Below are 17858 nucleotides of genomic sequence, written 5' to 3'. Positions count from 1 at the left end.
CAGAGGATGAGAAAACTGTTTCCTGCCTTATACAACATAGAAGTCAGAGCTCTGCATACTGGGGTTATTTTCTAATTATAACAATTCCCCTGCTCTTTTTTTCTTTTCTTGTAAACTTAAATCCGTATTTGATTTGTTTCCAGGATTCTGCTATCACTAATTAAGATCAGAAAATGTTGTTGATTTGAAAGAAGATCTTAATTTCTCAATACCAGAGGTGTGACTTATTCTTACCAGCTAACACTTGCAAATAGCTTGCATTTCTGATTTTTATCTCTAGCTCTCAATCATGATTCTCATCAGGTAATAGGGAGGAAGAGCAATTCTTTGTTTCCAAACCTATTATTTTGTGTAATTAATGAGGTAAGCCACAGTGGATGCTGAGATAAAATATCACAAGAAATGCAGGAGAATTATTGATGGATTGTTTTAACCAGTCTAGTGAAAACACTGAATTTATACACAGCTGAAACAGCTTTGGTCTATACTCATCTTTTAATTTTGCTTAATGCCTTCATGAAATTAAAAAGTCAGCACAGATTCCTATTATTCGTTTGACATTTTCAGTTGTCTATTTTAAATCCTTTCAGGGGTCATAAGCATTTCTCGATTAGCAACAATTGCTGAACAATAGATAAGCTATAAGTATTTTCCCAAACTATGTGACCATATTGCTGTTAGAATGCATAATTGTTTTCTCCATGAAGAAGCTATATTTGGCTTAACAACTGTGTTATGACATTAACGGAAAATGTCTGGTGTGACAGGGCATAGTGTGGACACTGCACTGAAACGCTCATAACCACAGTTCATTTAATTGATCTTCTGACAGGGTGAAATATCACACTAGTCATCTGCCTCTGGTTTTTCAAGCCACATCAAACAATTGTGTGGAGAAGTGAAAAAAAAAAAAGAAAAAAAGAAAAGTGCTAGGTTGTTCGATTTCATCAGTTAATGGCTGTAGGTCACTTGATACCCCTTTGTTTACAATACAGTGATACGCCTGTGTCTTGTAAAGGTTCACCAGAGTGACTAGCTGCTGTGGTACAAGGCCTAAAATAAAACTTGCACATGCCATGCACCACATGATGCATAAAATAGTCTAACAATATATTACAAAACCTTGTCAGCACTAGGGAAAATGACTATTCCAAGAAGTAGAGCTGACTGAAAGAAAACATTCTTTTTTCCAAGCCAGGCCCTGATGAAATACAGTGATTTGGGGAGCTGGAGGGACAGAGAGAGAAGTTTCTTTCTTTGGTCTGGTGGAGAAAAGTCTTTGCTTGGTTAACAAAAAATGTCAACAGAATAGAAGAGAAGCCCATTTCTAGCTCAGATCTTTATGTTATTTCATGTCTTTTCTATTTCTCATTTTTGAGCAGCTGTGCTAAGAACCATCTCAGCCTTTGAAAAACTTGACAAGTATCTTTTATCCACACACTGGAGTAATACAACTTTATGTGTGGTTGTGTCCTATGCAGATTTGCATTCAGCTGCCTGTGCACCATCTTGTTCTGAACTGAATCAGTCAACTGGTTTAGTGGCAGTGTGGAAGCACTCATCACTATTCTGCCGAACAGCACACTGAGGGGTCTTACAAAATTAGAAAAAACTCCTTCCGTTTGTTCTAAAAGCAGTGAAACAGGTACCCACAAAGAGCAATAATTATAACAGTTTCTAGCACAAGACTATTAATGGCACTAAGCAAGATTATGATGCTTCTTAAACCAAAATAGTCCAGCTAATACATGCAGCCTAGAAACAGATTTCTGTTGACTGATAAACTGTTTTAGTGTAAGAAATATAACCACTGTTTCCTTTAAATATATTTTGACAGATTAAAACTCTGACAATGAAGCCTTTTACTGCATATCCTTCTGGGTTTATCATATTCCTGTTTGCCTTGCTTCAGAGGAGCCATGGACAATGCAAAGAAGCAGCTAAAAAATCAGAGATGAATTTGAGTGTAAAATACGATCTTCCTAACTTCATTGCAGAAACCCCAATTCAGAATGTAATTTTATACAATCATCATGTTTATATTGGAGCAGTCAACAAGATTTATGTACTAAATGAAACTCTCCAGAACATTTCTATGTACAAGACTGGCCCCATTTTGGAGAACCCTGACTGTGCACCATGTGAAGACTGCAAAGATAAAGCAAATTTATCTAACAGTGTGTGGAAGGACAATGTCAACATGGCACTGCTCTTAGAAACTTACTATGATGATCAGCTCATCAGCTGTGGTAGCATGTCTGGAGGCGTTTGCCACCGTCACATCATTCATCCTGACAACCCTGCTGACATCGAAAGCGAGGTGCACTGCATGTATTCACCCCGGGTGGATGGAGAAACAGATAATTGTCCTGACTGTGTTGTAAGCACTTTAGGAACCAAAGTTTTGGTGACCGAAAAGGACAGATTTGTCAACTTCTTTGTTGGAAATACTGTGACATCTACATTTCAGCCTCCTCATGTACTGCATTCAATATCAGTTAGAAGGTTAAAAGAAACACAGGATGGATTTGAGTTTCTGACGGATCAGTCTTATATAGATATACTCCCTCAGTTCCGTGACTCGTATCCCATTAGGTATGTCCATGCCTTTGAAAATGATCACTTTGTCTATTTTCTGACTGTCCAGAGAGAATCTCTTGACTCCCAGTCTTTTCACACTAGAATTATACGCTTCTGCACTTTAGACTCAGAGATGCGCTCTTACATGGAAATGCCTCTTGAATGTATTTTTACTGAAAAGCGGAGGAAGAGGTCCATCCGAAAGGAAGTGTTCAACGTTTTGCAAGCTGCCTACGTAAGCAAGCCAGGTGCAGCTCTAGCCCATGAAATGGGTCTTGGGTTGAACGATGATATTCTTTATGGTGTTTTTGCACAAAGCAAACCGGACTCTTCAGAACCAACCAACAGGTCTGCTGTCTGTGCTGTCTCTGTGCGAACCATCAACGAGTTCTTCAACAAGATTGTTGACAAGCAGAACATGAAATGTCTCCAGCACTTTTATGGGAAAGAGAGTAAATACTGCTTGAACAGGGTAAGCGACAATGAATTTGTTTTATTTTGAGACTCCTATTCTCTCTTTGCCTACTCCTTTGCCGGGTCACTGTCCCCTCTGTTTTGGTTACAAAATATAAGTCCCTGATCATTTCAGATTGCTTAGCATTGCCAGTGATTCATCTCTGTAGGATTATTTCTTGCAAATTGAGTGTGAAAATCACTGACATCCTTATGGTGCTAAAAAGCTGGAAATGGGGAAAAATAATTTCAAAGAAAAAATTGTAGGTAATTATTTTTCTTCAGAGACTGTGGTGCAGATAAATGGATCATTCAAGCAGTTGCTTCTTTTAATATTTTATTTTAAATTCATTAATATTTGGATCAATGTGCACTGAAGAGTCCCCAAAAATATCACTCATATTTTAAACTATGTTAATGCTGAATCACTGCTCTCAGACAAAAAAAAAAAAAAAAAAGAAAGATAAGGCTGGTTTAGAGCACACCATGAAAAGCCAGTAATGCATTTACTCATGCTTGGTGTAGAAACAGTCCCACCAAAATCAGTTTTCTTAATGAAAGAAGTGTTAAGTGTATCTGAATGAGGATATTGGTAGTCTCAGATGGCAGGGTTACCTTTCTGTATACTGTGTGTTCAGGTGGTGGCTGCTCTCCACACTTCTGAAATACTTTAAGTGAAGGAAGCACAGAAGTTATTTCTTCCTTTCTGGCCAGTGTCTGTTGTCATCTCTTGTTAAGGAAATACGGAATCTTGGAACTGGGTACTTGTAACATTTACTTTGAAATACGAAATGAGCTTTGAATTTTACCTGCTTATGTGACAGGGCCTTAAGTGTCCTCTCTTGGGAGCTTTCTTTTCTCAAAAGAAGAACACTGGAGCTCAGAGGTGGAATACTGTCCTCTGCCAGAGGGCCAGAGAGCCAGAACTCTTACGATGTGGCTCTGCTCACCATCACAAGCCAAGATGAGGTCTATGTCAGGATGGAACAACAGATCAACCTGCATTTAGAGATGTCTAGGATCTGTCTTGTCCCATTGCTGGGATGGCTTTGGGTGAAGATGGGAAGTGCAGGTTTTTGTCTCTCCAGTACCACCAGAGTTCTCAGCTTGGCTGCCCAGCACAGGGCATCAAGATAGGGTGCTGGTACATGCCCCAGTTGGAGGTGGGAGTCTATTGCATGAAAGAAAAGGGCTGCTTGTCACTGCCAAGAGTGAGATAGGGTAGTCTCAAGGGAAGCATCTGTTGCAGAGCTGCTGTGGCTGCTGCCCAGTAGCAGTGACAGGCTCAGAGGTTGGGTCTGACCCGGTGTGAGCATCATCATAACAGACTCAGCATTTGGGAGGTGACTGCTTATTACAAGCTCCAGGGCTCCAGGTGTTTCACACAGAAGTAAGAATTGCCAGTGGATGCTGATACAGCAACCATGACAGACGTACCATTTGATTCCCTGTTGCTGCTGCTTTTTTTTTTTGTGGGGGGGTGTTGGGAAGGAAAGGCAGTTTTCAGGAACAAAAAGAAAATTAGCAAACATTCAGCACAACAACTTATTATCATCTTTCTTCATTGTGCTATTGTCGTCCTAATTTTCATTTCAGTTCTTCTCTGAAAGTACTTTTTTTTTCTCTTCCCCTGGGTATTTTCTTTGTGAGCGACTGTCTTTAAAGCTTGTGACCTTTAACTTATCTCATTCTGTACTTACCTATATACCCATTTCATAAGGCAATCTTTTCATAGCAAAGTATACCATTAAAATATTGACAGAATAATTTGCCACTTTTCACGTGCTGGGAAGTACTTTCCTTTTTCAAAAGCTTTTCCAGAGTCTGCTGGTGCTTTGCATATCAGAACTGAATGTCTTATACTACAGACGGTTTGTTATAGTTGCCCATTTTCAAGAAATGTCATCGAAATTCTGACTTTTGCTACATTAAATTGATAAAGGGAAAAATGTTTCTGTGATTTCTCGCAATTCCTTTAAATAGCATGAAGGCAGTCAGAAATTTTTGTCCTGTTTGTCTTGACGCTGAAATATCAAAACTGTCAAGTTTTGCCATTCCATTTCCTTGGCTTTTTTACAGCGGATTCGTTGAGGCTCTAATAAAAAGTGTGTTGTGAGGTTTTTTCAGGCTTCATCTGGCCACAAAGATTGGCAAGAATTTGCCAAGCATCATTTATACATCTGTATTTCTCAGGTGTATAAAACAGGCCTGCAGGGTTGGAAGGTGAAGGAAGGGAAGGAAGAGACAGAAGAGGGAAAGCAAGTTATTTCTTCTGTTTACATCAGGAATGTCAAATCTGGTCTTCCTTGATTTTGCTAGAGATAAAATAATAGGAAAAAAGCCTCAAACCTCTGAACTCTTAATCCTTTTTTTGTGCAGTAGAAAAATGTTCATGAGGGAATAACCCATTTTTCTCCCCTTTTGTAAGTCACCTTCAACTTAAAGGAAAGCTGTGAGAGTTTGTCACAGTTTATTTTGGCAAAATTCAAAACCTGCTTTTTGTAATATAGCCAAGATGATCTTTCTCTTTGATGTTGAAAGAATGAAACCACAGACCACTGATGCAAGTGAAAGGCACTGACCACTGTGAGATTAAGTCATAGGACAGTGAAAACAGTACAGCAGTGAATATAGTACACCACTAACTTCAACATTAAAAAGAAAAATGAGCCTTTAGCAATGTTTGCAAGGAAGTGCTATCTGATAATTTACAGTTTGATTGATGAAGGCCATTTCATATTAACCAAAAAAAGTCCCACAAGACAGTTGTACATAATTTTGTTGGCCTTTGGGTAGTCCATCTTTTTGAGTGGCTATCCCTCAGGACTGTTTAATATGAGGCTGCTGAAGGCAGAGTTAGACCACAATAAGAAAATCTAAAACACCTAACTCATTCGTCTCAGATTTTATGCATTTTTTAAAAAAATACTTTAATTCATCTTGATGTGGTTAACAAAATTTGCTACTTTTTAGCCTCATTTCTTAAAGGAATGAAGTTTAGGTTGTCAAGCTGTTGTATGCCTGTCATTCTGTTAATTGTCCTGACAACCTCAACAATAAGAGGTCTTAAAGATGTGAATCCAGGTGTGAATCCAGAGGCATATCCAATACACGCTCAGGCTATGGAAACTGATGAACTTTAAGGACCCCCTTTAGAAATATGAGAAGGGACCAAAGCAGGTATTGCTTATCTGTAGGAAAAGTCTGCGTTAGAGCTTAGGTGGACATGGCAAAGTCAACCAACCACAAGATACAAATACAGACACAATGCTGCTTTGCTTATTCCAGTGCTCATGGAAATCTTTGTAAAATCAAAATAAAACACTTCCAGTGTTTTTAAGCAAAATACCTGATACACCAAAACCTGGGCTCACTGAAGTCAAGGCTAGGAAAAGTGAATCCAGTGATATCAGTCAGATGCACCTCAGTGGAGCTGTGACTAATTGTCACAGCTAATATTTTCCTTCAGTGGAGAGCTGGCTGTCACTTCAGTGATAGCAAGGAGGAAACAGAATTGGCTTCGAATGAAAAAAAAATTTGATTCATAGTAAAGGGGTTTTATTGCCTGAGTCAGGACAAAGATGTCTGAGATGCAGCTGCTGTGAAGGGTTTTGAATCACTGTTCAGGAATCTTCTCACCCACAGTGAAGAGAAAACTTGATGGAGGCTTTTAGCAGAATTTACTTGGTCATAGTTTAGTCACTATCCACCCTGGTATGATCCTCCTCAAAGCAGAGGTGTACTTAGATGATGAGATAAATGCCACTTACATCATTTGCAGGCATGGTGCAGTAGTGTGCACCTTTATTGTGGATTAAACATGGGTCTCCAAGTGAGGAAGATGAGTTTGGTTTAGCCTTGACAATTTCAGTTATACATTTCAATTGCCATTAGTTAGATCATGACCTTGTGAGCTTTGTTCAGCCTTTTTGTGTCTCTTATGTGCTAAACTATTGTTAATCCAGTTGTCATCTGATACTTAACTTCAGTCACTATTGACTCCCATAGAGAAGCACATCTAAAAATGAAATCCAAATTGAGGTCTGTTAAGATCCCGTGGCTTTGTTTCTTCCATAGGTAAGTTCAGGTGAAAGGCTAAAGTACTCTGTTCACCCTACAGGAAAAGAGAAACCACAAACAGACTTTTGCCACCATATTCCCAACAAGTACTCTAGAGCAAAAGAAACTGGTCAGAACTCCTGTCAAATTAAAATAACAATTGGAAGAATGTGAAATGAAAATAGGAGATCATGAAAACAAAAGATAAAGTGACAGTAAAATAAACACATGGCAATGCTTCTTTATTACCATTACACACATGATAGATGAGTAAAATTAGGTTATGCTTATATTGTAATGGAAGAAAATAATTGCTGCTTTCTATCGGGAAACCACAAAGGCACTTATTGATCTGTCATCCTAAGGGTATGTCTAGAAATATTTAATCAAATAAACAGAGACAAATAACTCTTTTGAGGCTCTGTAACTGTAATATTCCACACCATTTAGCTTAAAAATTTTTGGCAAGTTTAAAAATAACACCACATCTCTATGATTAAGAAGGGTTGATGTGGCTTATTTAGATAATCATACAGTGTGGAGGAAATCTTTTTTATATTGTGAGTGTAATGTGCCTGAATATTTTTCCTAAAAGTCAGGCACCAGAAACCATCATATTAGTTCAGTCATTTACTCCTCCGGAAATGCTATATCAAATGGCATGCAGCGCTCTGCCTGGGCATGAAGCCTGCTTCCATCCATACAGATTTTGTACAAGCTTCTCCATGGTGTTCTGATGTCTCAGAAGAGTAAAGGAAGAGGGACTGGGTGATAGGCAGTATGCATTGACATGCTTTACAACAAGCTTGAACCATAGTAGTAGGATGGCAGACTGCATCAACGTTCCTGTTAGTGCTCACTGCCTGACTGCTGAAAGCCAAGCTGTATCCTGAAGGTCCCTGTTGTGTAGTGCATGGCAAGGTGTGCTCACCATGCAGATCTGTTCCACCGCCAGGTATGTGGCCATCTACCCACCTGGCCATGCAAGACCTGACTGGGGCAAGCAGTATAATGTAAGGGATTGAAAGAAGAGTCTGAACTCCAGTTATGATGCATTGAAGGAGGCATGAGTATGGGTATGAGTAAGAGTATAGATAGGGGTATGAGCAGGTATGGCATGCACACAGGTATGGGTATGGTTTTCTCAGGTTCAGCAGACATAAATGTAAAGGTAAGGCCTGTTCTGTACGCAGGGCTAACCACATGGACACTGTCACAGGGGGGTTCGCAAGAAAAAGGCAAAGCAAGGCAGAGCAAAAAGCAGGTCGGGGAGGTTCTTTGCAAAGTGACACACCACCCTGAGTGACAGATCTCTCTGCAGACTCTTGTGAGCCCTATGGAGATTTAGGGCTGACCTGTTAGCCCTTGAATGCTGCAAAACCTAGTTTTCCTTCACCTGATGTCCTGTTAGGGGCCAGTCTCTGTTTGCCTCCCAGTCCTGCTGCTTCGTGTTTTATCATCTTGATGAAAGCTGGATTTCTCTGTGAAAAAGCAGTATCTATTAAACTACCATTTTCTGAAAAGGGCACTGCTTTATCAGCCAGAGTTACTAATAATGTTCCATTTCCAGACTTTTTAATCCAATTTTTCTACTGAAGGCAGTGTTCCCTATTGGTTATTAGTATGGAAGAGTGACTGCTGCTTTTCTCTGGCATTGCACAGAAATCATTTCAGGCAGAAAGTTTTGGGTTGAGTTTTGGGTTGGGTTGGGTGGATAACTGGTCATGTGTTTTTTTATATCTTAGAGTTTCTTAAGGCCCTTAAATAATTCTGAGGCCTAGAACTGGACAAAGAAAAATTTTGTTATCCTGTGTAACATTGAATATGTGAAAACCTTTACAATCCCACAATAAAAGATGTCCAAAATGTAGACTATCAGGTATGTAACTTTAACGACACTCACTACAGATGTAAAATATTCAGATCTAATCCTCTTTTCCTGGGTTCAGAACAAATTCTAAGTCTCCTTTTCATCAGATTAAGTTTCTTTCTGGTCTGCTGATGGCTATTCTGAAATAGGACTGTGTCAGCTCCTCCTGAAACCCCTCGTTGGGTTTCTTTATAAACAATTTCATGTTCCAGATTCTGCAGTGCACTGCATGCAGATCTGAGTCCTGGATTCATTCCACCCAGCTTTGATAGGTAGTTGAGGCATCTAAGTAAGCAATGAATTTTCCTCAGTTTCTGCTGCCAAACAATGGAGAGACACATAAATCCTGACAAAGCAGACATCTGCCTTTCAGCTCACTCAGCACCACCCTTACCTCAGCAGTTTCTCTACTTACTCCAATTTTTCTGACTCAGGACCACAGATTGCCATCATTATTGCTCACTAAAGCAACAGTAGGTGGTTATTATCCAGGGGAGTGTGGTGTTACTTGAACTTTCTAGTAGCGTGTGGGTTTCTGATATCAGACAGCTTTTGCAGCAGAGTGGAATTATTCCTAATTTCCAAACATATGAGTAAAACCAGACTCAAAACCCACACTTAAATAAATAAGTAAATACTGCTAAGGAAGAAGGTCCATGACATAAAAGATTCAGAAAGCAAGGGTAGGTCTATGGAGTGGGTGAAAACAATTAAATGTTAGAGGATGAATGATCCTCAGGGAGTTGATAATGAGAGATTCGTTTTCTTAAGGCAGATGTTACCCTGCTTTTATGCGCAGCCTATGGAAATTAGGGAAAATTCCATTATTTTCTCCTACTGGACTCCTTTCTATCTAACACTTCTCTTGCACCACTGTTTTGACTACACATGCAGTTGTGCAAGATTGTCTTGGAATAAGTCTCCGTGCTTGACATTATGTCAGGATAATCAGTCTACTTGGAATTCACAGCTTTTCTATTTCATCCCAGCTTCCATGTAAATAAGGACTACTATGAAAAATGCACCTGATGTACACTACAAATGTACAGCAAAACTGCTTTTATCAACTCAACATTTACAATGCATTATTTTATTTCTTCAAAATGTGTAATTAGTCAACACCTGTCCTTTGATAATCTGTATACTGAGTCAAATGTTCAATTAATATAAGGGAAATCAGCAAAATACAAAGATGACTTAGGTCCATTTTATCTGCTGAATCAATAGGATTTACTTAGTGCTAATGCACTAACCAGATTATGAGAACTAATGCAGCACTGTTCAATGACAAAAGCAAATAACTCTTTGAATGATCTTGACAATAGAACATGTAATCATCTTGATTTGTATTAACTAATTACATTTAACATGTCTTTTTGCCTTTTACCTTAAGTGAAGCATTGGTACAGTAACTTCCTCCTCACTCTCATTTTATCAGTCAAGTAAATCAAAGCAACAAGTATTTAGAGTTAGTGGGATGATCTACATAAAAATTTACATTACTGCAGTCCTTTAAAATCTCTAGAGGTCAAAAAAAATTGTGTAATCTTTCCATTGACTTCAGTGAGTTCTAGACTAAGTCTTTGAAGCTGAAAGTGCAGCTTAGAGGTAATTAATCCTTCAGTAATTCTCTCTAAATTGTTCCTTATTTTGCAACAAGTAGTATTTTGAACTGTTTTTTTCCTTTACCTTAGACCTACTCCAGGCACTAGCAACATAGAGTAGTGGCCATGGTGTAGTTAGGATTGTTTGTTTCCATCTTAAAGGACTGTTTCCTGTTGCTTGTTTTTTTTTGGAAGTCTTCTGCTTTGCAGTTGAGTTTTGCAAATTTTATTCTCAGAAATGGAACATACTTCTGTATTTTATAAAAAAATATATTTGACTTACTTTCAAATACATGAGGAAGAGGAAGAAAGAAGAGGGAAACAATTTTTCTTTAAAACAAAAAGAAGAAAAAACTCTTTGCCTTTTAGAGTAAAGCTCATATGCCTCTTCAGGAGTTCTTAGAAACAGAACCCAGTCCCCTGCCCCAGTGTTCAGTTCTCCATAAATACTGCACCGAGTTCACAACACCTACACCCTCTAAGGTGTCTTTCACCCATCAAGAAGAAACCAAAAGCACTGTGGATCTGCTTCTATGGGAATTGTTAAGCACATAAATTTGTGTCCACTGGCAAAGTTGAGCTGTTCCATTTATTATTAATTTTAGCCTTTGTTAGGATTACAAGAAGTTCTTGGTGATGATGTCTGCTGCTACTGTGCAGAAATCTGTTTTACAAAGCACATAGCGTTTTGAATACTGTGGGTTTTAATACTTTTATCTTGTCACATGACTTCTGAGTGATTCTGTTCCACTTCTTCAGAACATGGTGTTCTTGGGAAGAACAAATTGTTTGACAAAATACAGCTTGAAGAAGAAAGAGAATTTCAGCATATCTAGTACCTATCACTGACACATTAACATGGATATTAGCTGTCTTTGCTGTGAGAGCAGCAGGTGGGGTGTGCACTGCCTATCTCCAGCAGACTGCTCTAGTCTGGCTTCTGTGCAGTCCCCACTGCAAATTATAGTCATCCATTTCAGATACTTCTTTCTGAGGACTTAGGGACTCTAACATTACAAATAGGTGCAATAGTTCAATATGAAAGATCTGATGTCTGAATTCCTAGTATTTGATGAAGGAAATGAAATGAAGGAATATGAATATGAAGTCATTTGGTTCTGATAAGGAACACTATTCATATTCATTTGGCCTGCTATTGAACAGTACATATGGCAAGTAATGATCTATGGCCAATCCTATTTAGTTGTCTGCAGCTGTTTCTCTTAGAAATGCAGCAGAAAGTTTTGTGATCGCACACTGCAGCTACACTGACTCAGGGGGTGAGAAGTCTTCACTGTGGACTTGCAGTTGGTCATGTCAAAAGCCAATATGGTACATAGAAAGAATTTCTGTCTCTCATGTTCCTCACTTGTGGCTGTCTTCTCTTCTTCTTGTGTACTGAGATGGAGTTTGTTCATGACAGATTATTTTTTGGTCATTTACTTCCAAAAAATCCATGTGTCTATACTTTTTCCATGTATCATCATCAAATGTGCTCACAACTGGAAAGAATTCAGACACTCTGTGACAGTTGCATATAGTGAAAACAATAAATGTGACTACAAAGTTTTAGAGCTGCTTGTAGTAAACTTTTGTCCATTTCACAAACTTCCTGCTTTCTGAAAAAAAAGTTCAGAGGAAAAAAGATTACTTCGCAATAGCATAGCATAGAGATATTCTCCATTATGCTCTATTCACACTGAGCAGCTATGGCATGAAAGCATGGGGGAAAGGAGAAGGGAGACAGTTCCTTTGCCAAGGCAACTAACAGGAAGCAGCATGAAGTGAACAGTCTGTAAATGCGCCAGAAGCCAAAAAGTTTGCCTTGGCTATTTTTCCTCTCATTTTGTCAAACTGTAAATACAAGGATCTTAGTAGTCATCTTCAACTGAGCCCAAAATTAAAGGGACCAGTATGTAACAGCCAGAAATATTTGTAAGGTTTATTAAATTTAAGAAAACAGTGAAAGACCAAATTTATAATGTCCTTCTCTTTTAAATACATGAGAATAGGAAACAGATGACACAGGTTCTAACTCCTGCCTTCTAACAGACCTCCAACAGGATGATGATTAAATCATTCATCCTCTTCAGGGAACATCTTGGCTTCGTTGAGTTACTTGGGCCAGAATTTACCTCCTTGTATTTCTCATGGAGAAAAACCATGATCAAATGCACTTCTTGCTTGAAAAGAAATGCTGCAAACCGCTCAGAAAAAAAAAATGTATTATGGAAGAGCAAAACTGTGTTGGCTATAAATAATACAAGAAAATGTAGAGAGGAAAATCTGATAAGGTTCTTTTGTGTTCTTCACACTTACTCTTCCTGTTCATAGTCTGTTGTTCATGTAAATTCTTCACTATTATCTGCTTCATTCCAATAGGATACAGTCCTGAGAACTGCAGGTTCATTATTCAGCGTCATACACTAACTTCCACAACAGAAGAGACAAGCAACTCGTACACTCTCTTTTAATTGTCTGGGAATTAATTTGTTACGTAGAATCATCTATTCATTCACTCTTCAGCAGTCTCTTTGAAAAAGGATTTTTGCCACTTACAGATATCAGGATCCAGCTTATTTAGCAGTAGCTTGTTTCCCCTTGTTTCTTGTTATGCCATAGAAATGGTCAAAGAAAACAAAAGTTGTTATTTAGGAGTTTGATTCCTGACAGTCAACAAGTTAAAAATTACATAAACAAAGCATCAGGAAATAACTCCTGCTTATTTATGCTTTCGTTTGAGTTCTTCATAATCGTGATATTTTACAAACAACACTAGGAAATTTTACCTAGTTACTTTCAGACCTTTTCTCCAATTTGTCAAATTAAATTTTAATTTTAATAATGCCCTCCAAATTGTTCACGAGACATTATGAGATGTTCTGTGTGATTAAGTCATTAATTTCTAGTTTATTCAAGACATTAAACATAATATCATGACATTACACACAATATCACTTTCTAATTGAGCACTGCACTTAAGTAAGAAGACATATAGAGCAATGCACTTAACTAAGCTCTGGAATGCTGAGCTTGGAGGAATGTTTCTCCAAAACTGCAGTAACTGCAAATAACAGAAAAAATCACAAGTTAAGTGATTGGTTAAGATTTGATTATCTTTTTTGCCTGAGTCTAGAGTTCAGGCTAGAGACTAGACTCTGTGTTTTTTTCTGACACTGACCTAATTGGGTATTTTTGTGAGATTTTCATTAGTGGCTTTAAGATTTCCTCTATGTTTTTCACTTTTGGCTTCAAATGTGCAATTCTGTCCAAAATATTCTTATGCTCACTGAATATACTATATAAATCATCAGTTAGCTGCCAAAGAGCAACAGCTCCTGATAACTCTGAGACTTTCTAGTGGACCAATGCAGGGTAAATTCTGAAAAGCCACAACTTCTCCTATGAACAAATAAGATAGCGTTGGTTATCTCTCACCCTTCTGGACATAGCTGAAATGCAGGGCTTGCCCACACCTCATTACATTCCAGTGGCACACCTACACCAGCTTCACAGGAGCCCTCGCTGTGAATCACAGGATTGGCACTTCTTGCCCTTCAAGAGAGGTGATACAGCCCAACCCAAGCACTCACCCCGGCTCTAATCGTCATTTCAATAGTTGTGTGATTTGTCACTGGAACTTGGCACGATATCCAGAGTGCATCATCTGACATCAGTTATTTTTCCACATTGACAGCCAAATGGATACTTACTTGTATACTGAGAGAGGGAAGGAAGGGGAAATTCACTCTTCAAAGAGTTAATTTAAAGCAGCTTCTTTGCCGAAGTTTTCCGTGTTATCAATCTTCCTCTAGTTTTCTAAGTAGCCTTTTAATCTCTGCATTTCTACTCAAAGATCAAAGCCTTCCTATTTCTTCAACAGCTAACCTTACATTATAGTTAATCCATGAAGCACCAGGTTTTGTTAAAATAGCCATATGTGGAACAATCTGCAGGTTCTTGGGCAGATACCCAAAGTTACAAACATCTCTGAGGAAGGCTGAGCTGACTTTGTGGCTGAGCTGACTTTGAGGAAGCCAGGAAAGGTGTCGGGGCAAGCAAGAAAATCTAGCCACTTGTTGAAAAGAGCTTGAACATGGTTTCATAAGGCATGTCAGGATGTTCAAATTGTGTTGAGATGGCTACATAGGAGGAAGTACTTTTTTAAGGTTAGCACAAAAACATCTCCCCCCAAAGTCAAGGAGTTATAGCAAAGAACAAAGATTGCAGGTTGGGTGAAGGTGAATTCAGAAATCTGCCTTATTTCAAAAAACATGAAAACTGTACATCTTTCTGCACTTGAACTTTTCATACTCATTGTATGAGTAATCTTTGCACAAATGTTTTCAGAAATACTTTTAGACTGGATAGGATATGAGTGCAAAAGAATAAAGCTTTTAGCTTGTTTGATGGCCAAAACACAGGAAAGCCATGTTTGATAGCTGATGATTTAACACAGTCAAATACAGGGTTAAAAAAAATATTTAAAGTGTATTCAGTATTTCTCATGCAAAGTATTAGTTCAGTTCTTGCCAAGCAAAACACAGCATACGTTAACAATTAATACCAAAACTAGTACAGCAAACCCTTCAGCACAGGGATGTCCAAACTGTTAAGTCACTGCTGTATCAGATCTAATCTAGAAGTCCTCTTTCTGTATCGTTAAGGCTCTGCCTGGTGAATTCAGTTGCTCTTGTTGGAACTTGTGCAGATTTTTACCTAAATAATACAGTAAGTTGACACAGCACCTGGAGAAAATCTGGCATCAGTGCTGACTGCAGCTGCACCTGGAGAAAATCTGGCATCAGTGGTGACTGCAGCTCCTAGGGGTCATAGAAAACTCACTCATCAGTGGTGTTGCTGTGCACATTTCAGAAACACTACAATTCAGTAGCAAAGGATCCACCTACTGGGTTGAACATTTTGTTGACAGCATTTTCAGTGCCTAGCTTTTTTTCCCAGAATTCACCAGAGTTCAACCAGCAAGAAATTCTTGGTTCACTGCTTATTTTCTCATAGTACTTTGATAGAAAAACAAGAAACTAAACCAAGTACTTTGACTAGAAAACAAGAAAATAAAATTTTATTCCTGCATGTTCTTGAAGGATATGATACAGTGGAAAGACTCTGACTATCTTTAAAAGGTTTAAGTCAAGCTCTTTATAAGATTTTTTTAGAACATGTTTGTAAGAACAACAAATCAATTACAAAATTAGGAAAAATTAAGCTCTCTATTGATTTCCAAAGAGGAACCCACTATAAGATCCTTGATAATCTCCCTATATGTTTATTCATACAGTAGGTCACAGTGGGAACATGCTAAATGACTCCCAAATTTAAATGGGTTTGAGGTCCTTTAGGGGGTTCCTGGTTGTTATCTGTATGATCTCACCAAAGCAGATGATGTAATCATCAATAGTAATGGAATTATCAGTTAATAGATTACTATTGAATTGTCAGGACAGCAGGCTATATTCTTCTCAAGAGATAACTTAAAGAGTATTGTTCAAGAATTTTTCCAATGAAAATTAAAAACATGTAATCTCTATTCCCAAACGGAAAGAGAAAATTCTGCAAATGCAGCAACTATTATAGTACACTCAAGACACACAGAAATTGGACAAAATAGTGCATGAGCCATAGATGATCAATACAGTAGACAAATTATAAAAGGCTGACTGCCCCACAGTCTCATTTGAATATACAATCAGAAACATGCTTTTCCTAGTTTATCTCCTTTTTCTCTTTCTCTTTTTCTCCTCTTTTCTGTCTTAACACTGAATAAAGATGGTGAAAAGAGAACAAAAGGAGAAAAAGATAGAAAATTGTTGTTTTCATAAAAAAAGGTTAAAAATGAAACATTTAAAGATAATTATTTTCTAGGAATCACAGTTTTAGAAGCAGGGGTGTCACTGGGCAGACTCTATAGTCAGAGAATTCTGAGACCCTTAAAGAAGCAGCATTATGGAAATCACTAAGAGAAGGGATACCTTGATATATGTGATTATATACATACCATCTGGTTAAGTAAAGACTCACTGTCTTATTCCCAACAGACAGGATAAAGAAAATTTAGAAGAAATATTTCCATAACATTAAGAAGTCATTCCCTTCCTCATGGAACACCATAACTGATGAAGCAATTAAGTTTGAAACATTTTAAAATACTTTTGGTCAAATGCATTTGTGCTAAATGACTTCACTCTGACAAAGATCTATTCCTACTCATAAAGACAGTGCTCATCTGTACTTCATTTTCAAACAGGCTTTTTCAAGAAATGCTTCATACTGCAGAGTGCAAGATGATGAATACCGCTTGGAAGTTACGACTCCTTTGCAGAGGGTTGACTTGTTCATGGGCCAGTTCAACAGTGTCCTGTTAACTTCGATATCTGTCTTCACCAAAGGGAATCTTACTGTTGCTAATCTGGGAACTTCGGAGGGCCACTTCATGCAGGTAAATATTACTACGACACCTTGACAATAAAAAACTATACTAGATTTTATCAGGATGGTGAAAAGTAAGGAGCAGTATTCCCCCCGTTTAACAGGGCATTAAAAAATTGGAATTGGTGCATAAAATAGAGCTGCAGGAATATAAAAAAAGTGCCTAACAGAGTTTTCAGCATTTTAAGTGCTTACATGGACTTTGTGGTTTGGAGCAACAGTTTTGAAGCAAATGCTGCCATGGTCTCCACTTAGTCCAACTGGCTCTATTCACAAAGTAGTTTCAAAGGAAACTAAACTGGAAGGTCTGTCTTGGATACAGATCAAATATGCTCCAAACCCAGAAAGGTTCGAATGCACACTTCATATGGTCATTTGGACTAGAGGATGCCAAGACATGATGTAGAAGCAGAAGCCTCAGCATTGGTTGTTTCTGTACACTGATCCACTCCTCTGGCACCAAATTTCTTGCTAATGTACCCATAGCCTATGAGTCACATCTGCAGAATTGAGATTCTCTCCTCCACAACATTCTTTCAGGTTTCCCTGAGTGCATCTTAGATTTTTTGGGCTGTTGCTCATTCCCATCTCACTGTTCTTTTGGACAGAAATTCTTCCTGTCCTAAAACAGGTTTTCCATAACAAGTGGATGCCTGAGAAGTGTGTCTACATCTACTGAGTAACAAATTAATCTATACACAGATTATATTACATGACTTCTTTATAGAGGACTAATGAAATAAATCTAACCCACAGAGCCAACACTCTTCTAAAAAATTTGCAGTCAAAATCAAACATCAGAAGACAATAATTTTTGCTTCGAAAGCACCAAGGGCTCCCTGTAT

The 17858-nt window shown here is 38.2% G+C and overlaps 1 protein-coding gene across 1 annotated transcript in view; it reads left to right on the top strand.

Moving 5' to 3' along the window:
- Positions 1 to 1954: 1954 nt before the first annotated feature.
- Positions 1955 to 17858, top strand: part of MET (MET proto-oncogene, receptor tyrosine kinase) — a 54497-nt gene continuing 38593 nt past the window's right edge. Inside the window, exons 1-2 of the mRNA XM_054399535.1 lie at positions 1955 to 3052; positions 16832 to 17023. Coding sequence (XP_054255510.1) covers positions 1955 to 3052; positions 16832 to 17023 — 1290 coding nt within the window. The remainder of the gene's footprint in view (positions 3053 to 16831; positions 17024 to 17858) is intronic.

The sequence above is a fragment of the Indicator indicator genome, chromosome 3 (genome assembly GCF_027791375.1).
Source record: "Indicator indicator isolate 239-I01 chromosome 3, UM_Iind_1.1, whole genome shotgun sequence".
NCBI classification, from domain to species: domain Eukaryota; kingdom Metazoa; phylum Chordata; class Aves; order Piciformes; family Indicatoridae; genus Indicator; species Indicator indicator.
This window is presented reverse-complemented; position numbering and strand designations above follow the sequence as displayed.